This window comes from Oryctolagus cuniculus, chromosome 13, assembly GCF_051225735.1.
Source record: "Oryctolagus cuniculus isolate XC-2025 breed Fujian yellow rabbit chromosome 13, ASM5122573v1, whole genome shotgun sequence".
Classification (NCBI taxonomy): Eukaryota; Metazoa; Chordata; class Mammalia; order Lagomorpha; family Leporidae; genus Oryctolagus; species Oryctolagus cuniculus.
The window spans coordinates 22,922,906-22,938,843 of NC_142879.1; the positions used below are offsets into that span (position 1 = coordinate 22,922,906).

A 15,938-nucleotide genomic window follows, 5' to 3' on the forward strand; every position below is an offset into this window, starting at 1 on the left:
CTCCCCACCCCATTTAAGAGAGCGTGGCACTCTGGTGCTCCTGGTAGGTTTGCTCGGCGGGGAGCCCGGGAAACAGATCCCACTCTGCTAATCCCCAGCATGACCCTGGTGCGGGGAGGAAGATCCGTGTGTAACCGCGCGATGCTTATCTCAGCAGTGTCTTCAGGAAGGAAGGGAACTAAACGGAGCTTTCATCCCGACATAATAAAACTTGCATTAAACAAACACGCCGCGCGCTCACACACACCGTATGCCGCCCATCTCCATCTCCTTCCTAGCAGCTAATCCCAAATAAGTACTTGTACTCCTGGCGAATATTTACTTAACATGCAATAGCTCTCTTATTATGTTTAGTATATGAAATGCAGGCAGGAAGGACTCAATGCCCAATGGAAGAATGACGTCCGCACCCTTTCTTTCTCTAGGAATAGTAAATTAATTATGAACCGGAATACATAAGAGTGATGATCAATTAGTATTGGACGTGTAACTCTCTCCTTAAGCCTCCTTGGTGGAGTGCCGGGGAGTTTCGTTGAAGGTGTATGCATGGTTATTCTCAAGCTGCTACTTGCTTGGAGTTGCAATGCTCCTATCCTGCCTCCCAGGCCTTGGCACCTGCTCCCGTGGGTCCCTGCTCTGTAGAGCAGGTCCTGTTCTCTCAAGGGGCTCCAGAGAGTCAGTGACTGAGAGCACACTGGGCAGGGGGAGAGGCAGGTCTCTTTCACTCCTTTCTCACAGGCCTTGCTTCTCCCCTGTCCTCCACACCCATCACTCAGCTGCAGTGGTCCTCAAGAAGAAGAGAAAGAAGTCACTGCAGGTTTGATGTCATGTTGAAAGGAAAGACGAGGGGCTGGTGCTGTGGTGCAGCTGGTAAAGCCGCTGCTGGAAGTACCGGCATCCCATACGGGTGCCGGTTTGAGTCCCAGCTGCTCTATTTCTGATCCAGCTCTCTGCTATGACCTGGGGAAGCAGTAGAGGATGGCTCAGCTCCTCCGGCCCCTGCACCTGTGTGGGAAACCCGGAAGAAGCTCCTGGCTCCTGGCTTTGGATCAGCAAAGCTCCAGCTGTTGCAGTGGATGGAAGACCTCTCTCTCTCTCTCTCTCTCTCTCTGCCTCTCCGTAATTCTGCCTTTCAAATAAATAGATTATTTTTTTTAAAAAGAAGGAACTATGAGAACATAGGACAGTTGTGGAGCACTGAAACACTTCCCTTTGGGAGGAGCTCCTGGGCCTGCCTTGTCCCACCCAATTCTGCCGTCCCCATTGGGAGTATACAATGGGCTGGGGCCACTTGGCACCCTGTGTTTTCTAGGACATGCTCTTGCTCAGGGCTTGTGTCTCAAAAAATAAGCTCCTGAGAGAAGAGCTCTGGGTAGGAGATGGACGTGCCGTTGTCTGTGAGTGGAAGGGCAGGTGCAGGGCCCAGGGCGTGCACTGCCGTGAGGACCCAGGGCTGGCCAGCACGTGCGCTTCCTCAGCACTGTGGCTGGGCCTCTCCTCACCCTGGGAGTAGGCTGGGGGCTGGGGTCAGCTGTGGGCTGTGGAATTATACCTGGATGGGGAGATGCAGGAACTGCCGAGAGACCTAAGGAAATCAGGCTGCATTGTGGACAGAGTCTGCCGCCTCTACCTCTCCTCCCTCCTTCCTGGGACCGGGTACCTGCAGAAGGCCTGGGGAGGCTGTGAGTGAGTGTTGCAGGCCCTTGTTCTCTGAGCTCAGGGAGATGGAGTGGAAAGGGTGAACTGAGTAATGAGTGTCACGCCAAACCACAGACCACACCTTAATAACAGCAGGAGCTACGCCCTCCACAAAACCGGCTCCCTCGTCACCCGTGCGCTCAGCTACAGGGCGGGTCCTTGTATCTATTTTATACACATGCACCGCGACAGGGAGGCTCAGGGATGCTAGTGACTATGTCGGCTGATGCCAGAGCCGTGGGGAGTGGCAGAGGCTGATTCGAATCTGGGTTAGTGTGACTCCAAAGCTCACACCTTTGACCGGTCCATTCTACTCATTAGATCTCTCAAATGTTGTGTTTATCTGATAGAGAGAGAGAGAGAGAGAGAGAGAGTGGGAGAGAGGGAGAGAGAGAGCACACTCCCATCTGCTTGTTTACTTCCCAAATGCCCACAGCAGGGAGCAAGGAACTCAGTTCAGGTCTCCCACGTGTATGGCCCCAACTACTTGAGCCATCGCCTGCTGCCTCTGTGGTCTGCAGTAGTAGAAGCTGGAATCAGGAGTGGAGCCAGGAGCCAAATCCAGGCACTCTGATAGGGGACACAGGCTTCCCGAGTGGTGACGTTTCTGCCAGGCCAAATGCCCACGCTCTACAGAACAGTTTTCATGGATGCTCTGGGTGTTTTCTGGTGGTGGTGGGGGGAGTAGGATCACAGCAGCCATGGAAGGTGAGGTTGTTGGCAGGGGCTTGTGGGGAAGGCCTCACTGGGTTGCTGCAACTTGGGAGCTAACTTCTTGTCCCCCCAGATTCTTGGTTATGGATGGCTACAGACAGGAGTGTGTGCCCTCCACGCCTCCCCCCGCCCAGGCCTCAGGAGTCAGGCAGGTTCCTGTGTTGCGGTTTTTGGGCCGTCGCCTTTCCCGAGTGGTGTCTGTGTTTCCGGCGGCTCTGGGTTCCCAGTGTGTTATTGGGAGTCAATAGCTGAGGATGCCTACATTTCTCCCATGAGGAATGGGACCAAACAAGTCTCCAGCTTCCCTATTGCAAGGCCTCACTCCTGGCTGACAGGGGGCTCCTGTTGTCACATCAGGCCCCCACTGAGCTCTCTGTTGTGGGCGGTGCCAATTCCACCGGAAGTATTGTTTCCTGCTTGGGACATCCTAAGGACCGTGGAATGACTGCAGGGATTGTCTCTCCCTTCATAAGTATTTTCCAGATGAGGCATTAGCGGATCAGGGAGCCAGGTGACTTGCTTAAGAGCTAAGGCATGGGGCCGGCACCGTGGCTCACTCGGTTAATCCTCCGCCTGCGGCGCCAGCATCCCATATGAGCGCCGGTTCTAGCCCCCGTTGCTCCTCTTCCAGGCCAGCTCTCTGCTGTGGCCCGGGAAGGCAGTGGAGGATGGCCCAAGTGCTTAGGCCCTGCACCTGCATGGGAGACCAGGAGGAAGCACCTGGCTCCTGGCTTTGGATCGGCGCAGCTCTGGCCACAGTGGCCATTGGGAGGTGAACCAATGGAAGGAAGACCTTTCATTCTCTCTCTCACTGTCTATAACTCTACCTGTCAAATTAAAAAAAAAAAAGAGCTAAGGCATGGCCTCCAGTCTCTTGGCACTAATCTGGGTCCTCACCTCCTCCCCACCCCCCACAGATCTGCATCATCGGTGCCTTGCTTCCCGCAGTTGGGGACTCATGCGTCCACCATCCATCTGCCTGAGGCTGAGCTCACAGGTGCAGCGGATGAGCGAGAAGGGGTCTGAAGCCCCGAGCTGAAGCTGCCTCATGCAGAGGCCCCATTCCAGGAGGGCCTGAGCTGCCACCTCAACCTGCGCCCAGAGCCTAGAAACTGTCCTGGGCTGGTATCATCCGGCCTTCCCCAGCCCTGCGGGGTGCTGACGGCAGGACTAAGTGGAGTCCTTTAAACCAGCATTAGCCTAATTGCCGAGTGATAGATGGCACAGCACAAGCATATGGCGAATCCGTACAGTGCCTGTGCCCGGGACTCTGCACCGAGCCCATGCGGCCAAACCCGTGTCCCGCGGACATCTGTAACGATTGCGCCTGCTGCTCCCTGCCCGGGTGGAGGCCTTAATGATGTTAACCCTCAAGAGTGGTAATGAACCTGACACGGCTGGACACCAGGGCTGCATCCTGTGAGGTGAGGGGCATGCCTGCGCCTCCTGCCTGCCCCTACGCAGCTTTCTATGGTGACGGCCGGCCTTGGCAGGGACGGGGGATTCACCCCCAGCCCAGGTTCCTTTCACATCCTCACTTGGGCCCTGGGCGCCTGTAGTACATTTGATGCTGCAGATCCAACTAAAAGCTCCTTGCACCTGCGAGCACCAGAGGCGGACAAGCCCAGTGAGACCCAACAGCTTGCTAAGTAAGGTTGAGGGGCTGGTCGGCAGAGGAGCCAGGGCTAAACACACTTTAATCCAAACCGCAGGAGGTGTTGGAAGGCCAGCTGCGCAGGAATTGGCTATTCTTAGCTCAAAGCCTTACCTCCTGCCCTGTCACACCCCCAGCCCCAGCCCTCCCCGCTGGAGTTTCTCGGCACTGTGCCAAGGCTGGAGGCTGGTCTGTGTCCCACGGCAGCGAGTTTGGGGCCCGCTGTCCTGGTCCTCGTCCCGCCCCCACAGCCCTCGCCTGCTCTTCCAGCTCAGAAGCCCCACTGAGCTACTGGGCGTGACTGAGGCCCTTCCCGCCCTCCTTCAGCTCTGCCCTGCAGCCCAGCCGGCCTTGCTGCCAAGACCCACTCCCTGCAGGAGTAAGGGGTCAGGCAGGCTCAGCTCTGGAGGAGCCAAGGGGTCAGCTGAGTGCTTTCTTCTCCCCTGCTGTGGCCGGCAGGCGTCCCACGGCCTGCAGCGGCTGCAACCCACCCCCCCTGTGTGACTCTGACCCTTCTCTGGTCCCTGAGCCTCCAAGGCCCACCCTGCCGAGGCCTGGAGATTTCAGGCAACACCTGTCCCAGAGCCTCGCGCCACGGCTGTTACCGAAGCAAAACGGCCCTGCACTGGGGCCAGGAGTCCCCGGAGCGACCCGGACAAAGTCACTTCGCTTCTCTGAGTCTTCCGCTCTCTCCTGCTTTGCAAAGTGGCAGTCACAACATTGACCTTCTGGGGTCCTTGCCAGTGACAACTGAGAGAGTGGATGAGAAAGTGTTGCACCAGCTGAAAAGTGTGGGTGAAACATCAGACGTCACTTGCATGGTGGCTCCCAAAGGCTGGCCCTGGGAGGCCAGGGCAGGACCTGAGGCTGCAGGCGGTGGGGCCAGGGAGGGAGTCCCTGTCCCCGAGTCAGTGCCCCTGGCCATGCTCCTAGCTGCGATCTCAGGGGAGATGGGCGGCTGGATGAACGGTGTGGACCAGTGTGCTGCTCCCTCCCTTTCTCCTGCCTGCCTCCCGCCCCCAGCTGCGTGCCCACCTTCTGCCCACCAACACACAGCGGCCGCCACTGCCAAATGAACAGCCCGAATTGGAACATATGTCACTCCTGGAGCCCCGTCCGCCTGTCCTCCACTACATGCCTATTTTCTAATTTCCAGCTGACATTTCCCTTAGTGAAATAAATGAATTTGCTCCGGCGGAGGCCCTGCTCGGATTAAGCTGCTGTCAGAACCCCATGCACCAAACAAATTGTTGCCTGCAGCCCACCGTGCGGGATGCATTCCAATGGGGGCTGCTGGGGAGGAGCTGGGGGACCAAGGAGGAGCCTGGGCTTGGCACAGAAGCTGGCTCAGTGGACAGGCGAGGCCAGAGGAGCAAGAGAACAGTGACTGCAACAGAACCAGGCCCCCCAGAGGGAGGGGCTGGGGTGGGAGAGCACCCAGTACAGGCTTCTGGGCAGAGTCCATGGGAGGAGGGGGCCATGGGAGACGGGGAGAGGGCTGGCAGGGCGGACTTACTGCTCAGCGACGATGTATTCCCCCGGGAGGGGTGTGCAGGGCACCCCTGCCACCTGCACGTGGTGGGCAATCTCCGAGAAGTCCAGCCCAAGGTTCACGCCGTGGATGGTCACTCGCGTGCCTCCCTCCGGTGGCCCGGACACTGTCAGGATCTGCAGGGAGAAAAGGGTGTCAGCAAAGCGACTGGGAAGGGCGGGAGTACGGAAGACGGGACACAGTGCCTCCCTTCCCGCCACCCCCACCCCCGGTGTGGGGAGGACTTTGATGCACACCCGGAATCTGCACCAACTCTGCATTTTCTTCACCTTTCAGCCTGCACAGGTCCTGTCGTCATCTCTGTTTCCCATGACTTCCTCCATCCTCTCCATCACTCATTCATTCACACAGGCATGCATGTGTTTAAAGAAAAACGATCCGAAAGGGAATCGGGCTCAGGGTAGAAAGTGAGAGGCCTCTGGTTCTCCGGCTGTCTGCAATCAAGTCCACAACCCGGTCTCTGACTCCAGTTCTTGGCTGTGAAGGGGGTGCTGTCCTCTCTCCCAGTCCTGAAGGGAGCTTGGGTATAGAGGGCGGTACACCAGAGGCTCTGGTGTTGCCTTCTCTGTGTGTCAGGCCCTGGCGGGTACAGTGATGAACAGGGCAGGGAATTTGCCCTCAGGGGACTTACAGATCAGGAGGAAGCGATAAGGGAGGCTCCTAAACAACACTGATTCAGGGTGTGCACGGGAGACCAGGGGTGGCTGCAGGGCGCCATCAAACAGCAAGTGCTTGACATCGTGCTGCAAAATTCTTATGGCACTGCTAGGACGGAGAAGCCGCTTGTGGATTTTCTGAGTCTTTGTCGCCAGGAGTCCACCAGGATCTGCTAGATGGGGCTCCTGTGTCCTTGGGCACTTGTGGGCTGTCTCTCCCGGGGCCCTGTATGTGCTGGGGGTGGTGTCTGGTGGGGCAGTGGTCCGCGGGCCCCTGTAGGTGATCACAGGGGAAATGCTACCGCCCCCTGCCCCCCAGAAGGGGCGCTGCTCCCTTCCTGTGACCTGGGCACCATGGGCTCTGCTGCCAACTCGACCACAAAGTCCACAGTGACAGTGAGCAGAGAGACGCGGGAACAAGGCTGGGAGAGGCCACCTGTCCTCCTGCCCAGCGAGAGTGCTCCTCCAACTCCAAGCTCCCAGTAGGTTGGCTGCACGGCCAGGACGGGAGCCCAGGCCTCTCGCCTTCCTGTTTCCTGCTGGCCTCAGCGGGCGCTGCCTCCTCCCTCCCTGCCACACAGGCCCTGGGGGCTCATTTCATCCAAGTCCGCTTGTCTGATGCCCTTTTCTGGGAATCAAATCTTCCACCTTATGAATAAACATAAGCCACACAGCCAACCTGGGTCAAGGACAGACAGCTGGGGGGCCCAGAGGCAGCTCTGTGTGTTGGAAGAGAAAGCAGGAGAAGGAAGGGCCGGCATTAGGACCTGTAGCCCCCGCAACAAGTCTGTCTCTGGGGAGCCAGGATGTCCCAGGCCTCTGGCATGGTTCTCTCAGGAAGGGGCCCTGCACCCTGCAGGGTGCATCACTAGCAAACAGCACGCTTCCAGCTCCTGTTTCGCCTTCCGTCCGCTTGCCCTGACCGGCCCCCGCCCCTGGATGGCACGAACCCACTACCTAGGAACTGGCAAAACTGCCGGGACTGCTTCTCTCTCCCTCCCCCGCTTTTATTTTTAAAATATATGCTTCTGCTCGCTGCGGTTAATTACAACCTTTCAGAAAAACTGTGAAATGAGATCTTTCTGGAAAGTCTAAAAATACTTCTGCATTGCAGGTAGCACGTGGGGACGGCATTGTGGATCCTCGGCGGTGCTGGCAGGTTGCACACGGCGGCTTCCTCCTGCTGGGGAGGCTGGGTAGCCTTCCCCTCCCAACACGCAGGGGGTGCGGTCAGACACGTGGCCACGGGTGCAGGGTGGCGTGGGCTGGTGTGTTCATACAGGGCTGCTCAGAGGCAGAATCAGCGTCTACTATGAACGATAGACTTTCTTTGTTAATTATTGGCATGTGTTTTAATCTTGGCATATCAAAGGGAGGGTGGTGCCAGCTACCAGCCAGGGAATCCACACCAGGTCCCCAGTGTCCTCCTGGGTCCTTAACCATGTCCTCAAGGCTTGCCAAGCACCTGCGGATGCCAGTCGCTCAGAAGGGCTGCCTTCCAGGCTTACACCGCCAGCACCTAGGGGTCCAGGAGGTGCCTGAGCCATGAACATGCCCTGGTGCTTAAAGGGACCTGGCTTATGGCTTCCTTCCTTCCTTCCTTACTTAATGTGTAGAAGCCTGGCTTTCCAGAACAGCCAGGAGGCGGCGATGACCTGATTTAAAGGAGGACCCCCTAGACCTGCACTGCTGATGCCCCCAAACCTCTCTCCAGGGCTCCTTAGCCAGATACCCGAGGGCTACTGGACATCCCTCCACTTCCACAAGCAGGGCCCTCGGGCAGCTCAAATCTCAACATGTCTAAAAAAAAAATGAATGCTCAATTTTTCTTTTTCCTGTTACCCTCCCAGATTCTCGTTCAAGGTTGATGGAATCTCCAAGCACCCAGCCAGGAATCCTGTAGGTGTCCTCTCACCTGCCAAGCCCGGCACCCAAGGTCACCAGACCTTCTCCATCTGTGCGCTCTGGAGAAGGTGCTACGCTAGCCACAGGCTCTCTGCGTTTCTCACGTAGGCTGACTTCCCCAGAGCTGCCAGGGTGACCTTCCTCCACTTCCAGGTGGCCAGTCGCTCGCTCTGCAAACCTCCAATGGCTCCGACCACGAGCCAGGAAGAGCCACTGATTCCTGGCCTGGCCTTTGGGATCTCTCGGGCTCTGGCCTTCTCCTCTCCAGCCTCGTCTTCTGCGCTTTGGTAAGCAGCAGGATCCGAAGTCTCCTCCCCGCCCCAGGACTCTGTGCCCAGGGCTCTCCCGGGAAAGCATAGCAGGTTGCAGGACACCCAGGCTGCAATCCAGGAGCCAGAGGTGGTCTTTCTACTTGGGACTCTAAAGAGGCCAATCAGGACTGCTTACAGACTTGCAGGGCAGGCTGCGAGAAGAGCTGCGGGGCTGACCACCCTCGGACGTGAGGAGGAGAGGGCAGGTGCTGGGTGTATGGAGTCCCCCAGTGACGGGGCGACCAGTGTGCGGCTGGGGTATGGGCAGAATGTCTGACCTGGCTGGCATGGCAGTGGGCCCCCATGCTGCTGGCTGCTCTGGGGTAGGGAAGAGAGGCTGTGCCATGCTCGTGCTGTGTCTGGGGCAGGGGGAGCGAACCCTCTGCAGTCAGACAGACTTGACTGTGATGACCAGCTCTGGAACCTGGGAGCCCCGAGACCTTGACTCTCACTATCCCTACTGGAAACAGGTAACATTGCCTGTGTCCCGGGAGAGGTGCAGGGTAACACAAGGAAATCCCCTGGCATGCTGTTTGGGGTGGGCGGGGGGCTTTGTAGCTGGCAATGTCCTTCCCCGTGCCTCCCTGCACCCATGCTTCCTGGGATGTTGGAGGGAGCAGGGAGACGGCGGGAAGCCTCCCACAATGTGGCAGGAGCTCCTGAGAGGCTGGGGTGAGCCGGGGTGGGACAGGCTGCTCCTATACAGGTCTCCTGCAGCCCAGCGTGGGGAGGGAGTGGTGGTGATGCTGGGGGCAGGGCCTTGGCCCCATGCAGAAGCACCTCCGAGCCAGGCATCCCTCTGCCACCCATGTCCAGCCTGGAAGGAACCCAGCCCTGGGGGAGGCAGACTTCAGTCTTCCTCCCGGGCTATCAGCCACCCCGGGGTGGGTGCTGTGAGGCACAACGGAGTCATTGGATTCTTTCAGGGGAGTGGTTCTGAAGGAGACACCCACGCAAACAGATGGCTGGACAGTTCGGGATGTGTTTGTGTGCGTGTGTGGGAGGGGTGTGGAGAGAGAGGGTTGGGGACGAAAAGCTGTCACATCAGCTGGGAAGATCTTCAGCTCCTGACCCACTGCAGCCCTGTGCGTTTCTAGACACGGTCTACGGGGGATGAGAAATCTCTGAATTCTCCCAGGAGCTGGGGGAGGGCCAGAAGCAGCAGGTGTTACTGCGCGGGGCTAAGGGGGGTCTGAGGCTGACACTGCTCTGTGCTCCTCCTTTGTCCACCCCTTGCACTGGGTGCTCCCCAGAGCTCTGGCTCAGCCCCTCCCTGGGGTGTGGGGGCCCCACAGCTGTCGGATGTGAAGTTTACATACGTCGGACTTGCCATTCCCTCCACTGGTCAAACATGCTCACTGACAAGCACCTAGCCATCCTGCCAGGCCCTATTCAAAAGACACCTCCTCCAGGAAGCCTTCTCTGACTCTCTCAGCAGGCAGAGCAGCCTCTTCTCCTAAGCTGTCACTGAAAACAGGTAACCTTGCCTGTGCCCTGGGAGAGGTGCAGGGTAACAGGAGGAAATTCCCTGGCATGCTGTTTGGAGGGGCGGGGGCTTCACAGCTGGCAATGTCCTTCCTTGTGCCTCCCTGCACCCACGCCTTCCTGTGTGGCAAAGCCAGGAGATGTTGGAGGGAGCAGTGGAACCTACCCCCTTCCTCATTAAGACGGAAACTCTCTTGGGACAGAGACTGCTAAGGTCTGAAAACGCCTGCTGTGGCCGGATTCCTCAATGGGGGCAGCGGGGGAGGTGGGGCCTCATGGGGGGTGTTTTGTTCCCAGGGATGGGACCGCCACGGAGCATTCAGCTGTCCTGGAGTTGGGCCCCCTTTCCTCTCTCCTGCAGGAGCCACCTGCTCTTCCCCTCTCGGCCATACATGGAGCAGCTGGAGGCTCTCATCAGAAGCCTAGCAGATGCCAGAGTCTGCCCTTGAACTTCCCTGCCTCCGGGACCATGAGCCCAAAGACACCTCTTTTCTCTAGAACTCAGCCAGCCACAGGTGCTCTGTTACAGCAACAGGGGACAGCCCAACACTGTCTCGGGCTTCTCTCGGCAGCCTAATGCTTAGCACACTGTCTGGAACGCAGCAACCGTGCAGAGATACCCAGTTCTCTCTCCCTGGGAAACGCTGGTCCTAGCCAGACCCTAGGACAAACTGTTCTTAGGGCTGGCTGGAAGCAGGGAGCTGCTGAGTGGAGCTTGTGGGTGACGCTGCACTGAACCTCAGCATCGCTGGCTGCAGCTCAAGCCGACGCTGGCTTGAGTCCTCATGCAATGGAACAGTGAACAGCTGCCTCCCCATCAAACACCTTGCAGTGACTGAAGACAGCAATTACGTCACCCCCGGCCTCTGCTTCTGCAGCTCTGTTGGGCTCTCCTCTGAAGAGATGGTTTTCTAAGCCCTTTGATCATTTTGGATGCTTTTCTCGGGGCTCTCGTGTTTCCACGCATCCTGCAAGAGCGTAGTGACCCAACCCAGGCTCGGGGCCTGAGCAAATGCCTGCAGGATGAGCGTGCGGTGAGGAGGGCCTGTGAAGCTGAGGTCCCCTGCTGACACCACGCACCGTGCTGGCTCCTGGCCACGGGCAGGACCTAGCCAAGGGTGAGCTTGCTCTCTGTGCCGGGCTTCCGCTTGCTTCTGTTGCTTGCCTCCCTGGGATTCCTCCCCCTATATGAGGCACTGTTTGTTTAGTTCTGACTCAATAGGACTTCCTGTTGCTGTTATCACCTTACCTTAAGGGTACTGGCATCTTGACTGGTTGTAGAATAAAAAGTTTGTGGTTTGCAGGTTCAGAAGGAAACATGGCAACACTTTCAGGTTCAGTCTAGCAGTCCTAATCCCTGCCTTACAGGCAGCCGCTGACCACACCCATGTAGAAAGTGGCCAGGCCACGCCCTGGCCATGAACTTGTTGATCTGTTCATCGTAGGCCAGGAGGACTCGGCCAGCAGGTGTGGAAGTAGGCTGGCACGCCCAGACCACGGCACCTGGGTGCGGAGTAAGGGACCAGCTGGGGATTCCTGTCTTCTGTTGCAGCCCTCAAAGGTTTGGGGAGCCCCCTGTGCCCCGGCTCAGACCCTGTCCCGCCAGCCGCACAGCCCAGCTGAGCCCCGGCGAGCGCCGGACACCGAGCCAGATCCATATTCCTGCCAGACTCTGTCATGCTTGTTTTCCTCCGTGGGTGCTCTGACCTGGAAAGCAGCCGCCGTGATGCTGCGTGCGCCCTCGTTCTTGCAGCCACTAATTGAACACTTCGGCGGGAACTGTGCCACTGCGCTGCCCAAGGGTGAGAGCAGATGCAGCCGATTAATTACAGCTGGGGAGAGCCCAGGGGCTGCACTGGGGAGCGGATGAGCAGAGTGGGAGGCATTGGGAGGCCGGGGTGGGCGTGGCGGCCGGGGGAGCCAGTGCACAGGCTCGCTCAGTATACTTCATTCCATTCAGGGCGCAACATAAGTTATGAAGGAAGAAGTAGTATTATTCCCATTTTACAGGTGGGAATTGCAGCCCAGAGATGTTAGATAACTCACTCGAGGTTGCACAGGCAGTGGCAGAACCCCGCTGGGGCTACCTGAGCTGCATGACTACCTGCGGCTGACCACGATCCTGCTGGGGGACAGAGCCCTCGGGCTGGCAGCCCCCGTCTGTGGGCCTGGTCCCTCTCTGGCCTGCCAGCCCCTTCTGAGGCTGAGGCTGTCTCCTGTAGCTGCCCAAGGAGGACTGAGCTTGGCTTTGCTGTCTCTGCCTTTGCCCCTGCTCTCTGCACCCTCAGTTTCCCAGCGTGTGCCCTCCTTGTTATCCCCCGCTGTGGGCCTGCCCTGCTGGCCTCCCTGACTGTGCACATGCAGTGTCCCCAAGACGGGGCTGGGAGTGCGGCTCCTGGCTGTTCTCCCCTCTCTGCAGCAGGCGAGGAAGAGCTAGGGGGCAGCCAGCTCCCTCGCCTCCTCCAACGGTGCAGGTTGAGGTCTCTCTTGGTCTCAGAGAGCTCAGGAAAGACATGGAGGAGCACAGTGAGTCCCCTGTTCAAATGTGGGCCTCTAGAATCGGGCAGCTGAGGGCCGAGTCCTTGCTCTAGAATGGACTTGCAAGGCAACCTAGGGAGCTAGCGTTCAGCACAAGGCCTTGATTTTCCGTCTGTTAGACTGGGCTGTGATAAAAACTCCTGCATCACAGGAGTGGTGGGGAGGTCTGTGCGAGGCACCACGTGCAGTGCGAGGTGTGAGGCCAGCATCCCTGAAGGTTGGCAGGGATGTTTCTCCCGACTCTTTTAGGACTAGGGGATGCGGGCAGAAGCCCAGCTAGCTGCACTTCAGGGGGAAAGCAGCTTGGCTTTTACAGCTGTCCTGTGCAGGCGGAGCCTCTGGGCCGTGTCCTTGGTGGGACTCAGTGCTACCTCTAGCAGGGGCCTGCACAGCCTCGCTGGTCACCTGCAAGCTCTCAGTCCCCACTGTTGGGGAGCAGCCTTGGCCTTGGCCTCTCAGCATCCCTGGCTGATGTCACCTCTGTGTCAGCCCCTCCCGGGTCTGAGCCTGGGGGTGCAGGGAGCTCCTGCCTCGAGTGGCCCCTAGAAAGGACAAGCCAGTAGGGACAAGGCCTGGCCATGGAGACATCGGTCATCCTCTCCCTCCTGATCCGCTCACTGCCTTCCTGTTGCTTGGTGCTTTCCCAACATCAGAGCTGGCAGCGGGGTCGACTTCACGCCTGCAAGTTCCCATTCCGCCCTGCTCCCAGAGACTCCTGGATGCCGATTCCAGGACGGCCAAGTTGTCACATGCTCTCGCAGCCTGCAGTGTGTGCGTGCGTATGGGCGCACGTGTGGCACACTTCACAGCGGGCTAGCGCCCAGCCCACACGCTCCGCAGGGGTCTACGGCAGCGGTGGCACCGGCCCTCCGCCGGGCATGCTTGCTGGCTCTGTCTTGGCTGATAGTACATTCAAAACCTAATTGTTATCTCAGCAGAGAGACTCCATTATTCATCCTGACACCATCCCCCGTTAGCTGTTTGTTGCTGAGATGTTATATTAATGAGGCTTGCAAATAAATGAACGGGAGATCAGAGTGCTGGCTTGCTTCTCTGGAGAGCTGGCTGACTTATTTATTTATTTGTTGGGAACTTTGCAGCGAGTCGCTCTGGCCTGGGGCAGGCGGCATTTGGCCTTTCCTACAGAGATGAGGTGCAGTCTTGTGGATAAATACCTGCCAATGTCCCAGATGCCCGGTCACCTGAACGCATTTGCAGCTGTGAGAGTCCAGGAGCAACCAATCTACGTAAATCACCTGGGTGTGTGGAGAATGAACAGGAAGCAGCAGGAGCGGTGACCATCTCAGACTCTTAGGTTATGCAAAATTATTTATGCTTGGTTTTGGAGGGTGGTGTATAGGGTTTTCTACAACTGATTTTCTTTTGCAGTATATGTACAGAAGGTAATGTTAGAAAATTTTCATTCTCTAAGCATGGACCAGTGAGGGGTTGGAGAAGTGACTAAGGTTGCAAAATCCATCCAGTGAAAGCTGTGGTCAGTGGGGATGGCTGCCGACCCTACACTCTGGTTGCCTGGCATCAGTGTGGCCTTACTGGGTCACATAGCAGGTAGCATAAGGAACTCAGAACATTCTTTCACATGTTAAGAGTGCGACGTTCCCAGCCGCTCTTGGGGTACCTGCTCGGGGGCTCATATTGCTACATCTCAAGCCTGTTTTTGCCTAACCTGCTCTCGGCTGCATGTGTGAGCCACCGGTGTCCCATCTCTGGGCTCTCCCGTCAGGCTGAGACACTTAGGAAGCCACAGTCAGCAAGCCAGGGGATCCAGATCCAGCTGTTCTCTGACTTGGCCATGGTTCCCCTCTACTCACTGGAGTGAGTGGGGGAGCTGACTACACTGAGGAAGACACCATAAGGCTATTGAAGGCTCGGTACAGATGGTGGCCAATGTTCCCATTTGTGCGCCTGTCTCTTGGGGTCTCCCAAGAAGAATGTGACCCTAGATATGGATATTTCTGGTATACTGGGGTGGGCTGAGGAAGTGGAGTGCCCAGTCAAGAAATACCCCTCCCTCCCTCCAGCTAAGAGGAGGCTCACACAGGGTGGGGTGGGGTCTGCCTGCTGGAGCTGGGCGACCCTGGCTTCCCACCTCTGTTCTGCACCAGTTGGCTGGGGGACTGCAATGATTGGCTTCCCAGTTCTTGAGCGAGGATAACTTCAGTCGCCTTGCAGGGTTGTTTGGAGGGGCAAACATGCAGAGTTGCGAAGAGGGGCTCAGGGAGGAGGCTTCTCATGAAAAGCTGTGGTTCTGCACACTCCCGGAACTGGGATGTGGCCAGTCCACTCTCGGGCCTGGCCTGGGCTTGGAGACCTGCATTCCCACTGCAGCCCTCCTGTTACAGAACCGACAGTTGCAGAGTGCAGTGGAGCCGTTTCCACTCTGGGCCCTTTGGAGGAAGCAGAGTGGCCTGCAGTGTGGACAGTTTCTAGCCTCTTCTAGGCGGCCAGGGTTCCGGGACAGGCTGGAGCTACTCTGAGAGAGGCTACATCCCCTTGCCTGTCCACCTAGGGCCCACCCAGCCACATGACAACCGCCATGCCTGGCACAAAGAACGGCAAACATTGAAACACTCATTGGATGAGTGAAGAACCTTATTTGGAGCTGTGGCATCTCCTCCCCTGTCTCAGAAATCCTATTATAGGTTGGATTTTATCCCCCCCGCCATGGAAATGGTGGAGCTCTAGCTCCTAGTAGTTCAGTCTGGAACCTTATTTGGGGACAGGGTCTGTATAGAGGCTGTCACATTAGAGTGGGCCTTAATCTAATATGACTTATGTCCTCATTTGAAAAAATTGGAGGGGTCAGTGCTGTGGCATGGCTGGTAAGGCTGCCGCCTGCAATGCCAGCTTCCCATATTGGCACTGTCCTGGTTGCTCCATTTCCTATCTCCCTGCTAATGGCTTGGAAAAGCCGCGGAGGATGGCCCCAGTGCTTGGGCCCCTGCACACACGTGGGAGATTTGGATGAAACTTCTGGCTCCCAGCTTTGGCCTGGCCCAGCCCTGGTCATCGCAGCCCCCTGGGAAGTGAACCACCGGATGGAAGAGCCATCTTTCTCTCTCTCTCTCTGTCTCTCTCTCTCTCTCACTCGCTCACCCACTTGCTCTCGCTCTTGCATTCACTCTCTACCCTCTCCCCTACAACTCTGACTTCCAAGTAAAATAATCTTTACAAAAGTTTGGAGACGGCTACGCCCTGGGAATGCTAAGAAATGGGAAGGGGCGACCAGGGCGTTGCTTCCGGAAGTGAGAAGAGAGGGCTGGACCAGCTCCCGTCTCAGCCCTCAGAAGGAGCCAGTGGTGCTGACCCCTTGATCTCGGACGTGCAGCATCAGACGTGGAGGAGACAGAGCTCACTGGGACCAGCGGGCAGACCTCTGGCACGTTAGCATCCATAGCCTCTCC

The 15,938-nt window shown here is 57.7% G+C and overlaps 1 protein-coding gene across 1 annotated transcript in view; it reads right to left on the reverse strand.

The window, feature by feature from the left end:
- The window catches only part of PLXNA2 (plexin A2), a 205,654-nt gene that overhangs the window by 33,109 nt on the left and 156,607 nt on the right, over positions 1 to 15,938 (reverse strand). The window contains exon 13 of the mRNA XM_051821302.3: positions 5,583 to 5,734. Coding sequence (XP_051677262.1) covers positions 5,583 to 5,734 — 152 coding nt within the window. The remainder of the gene's footprint in view (positions 1 to 5,582; positions 5,735 to 15,938) is intronic.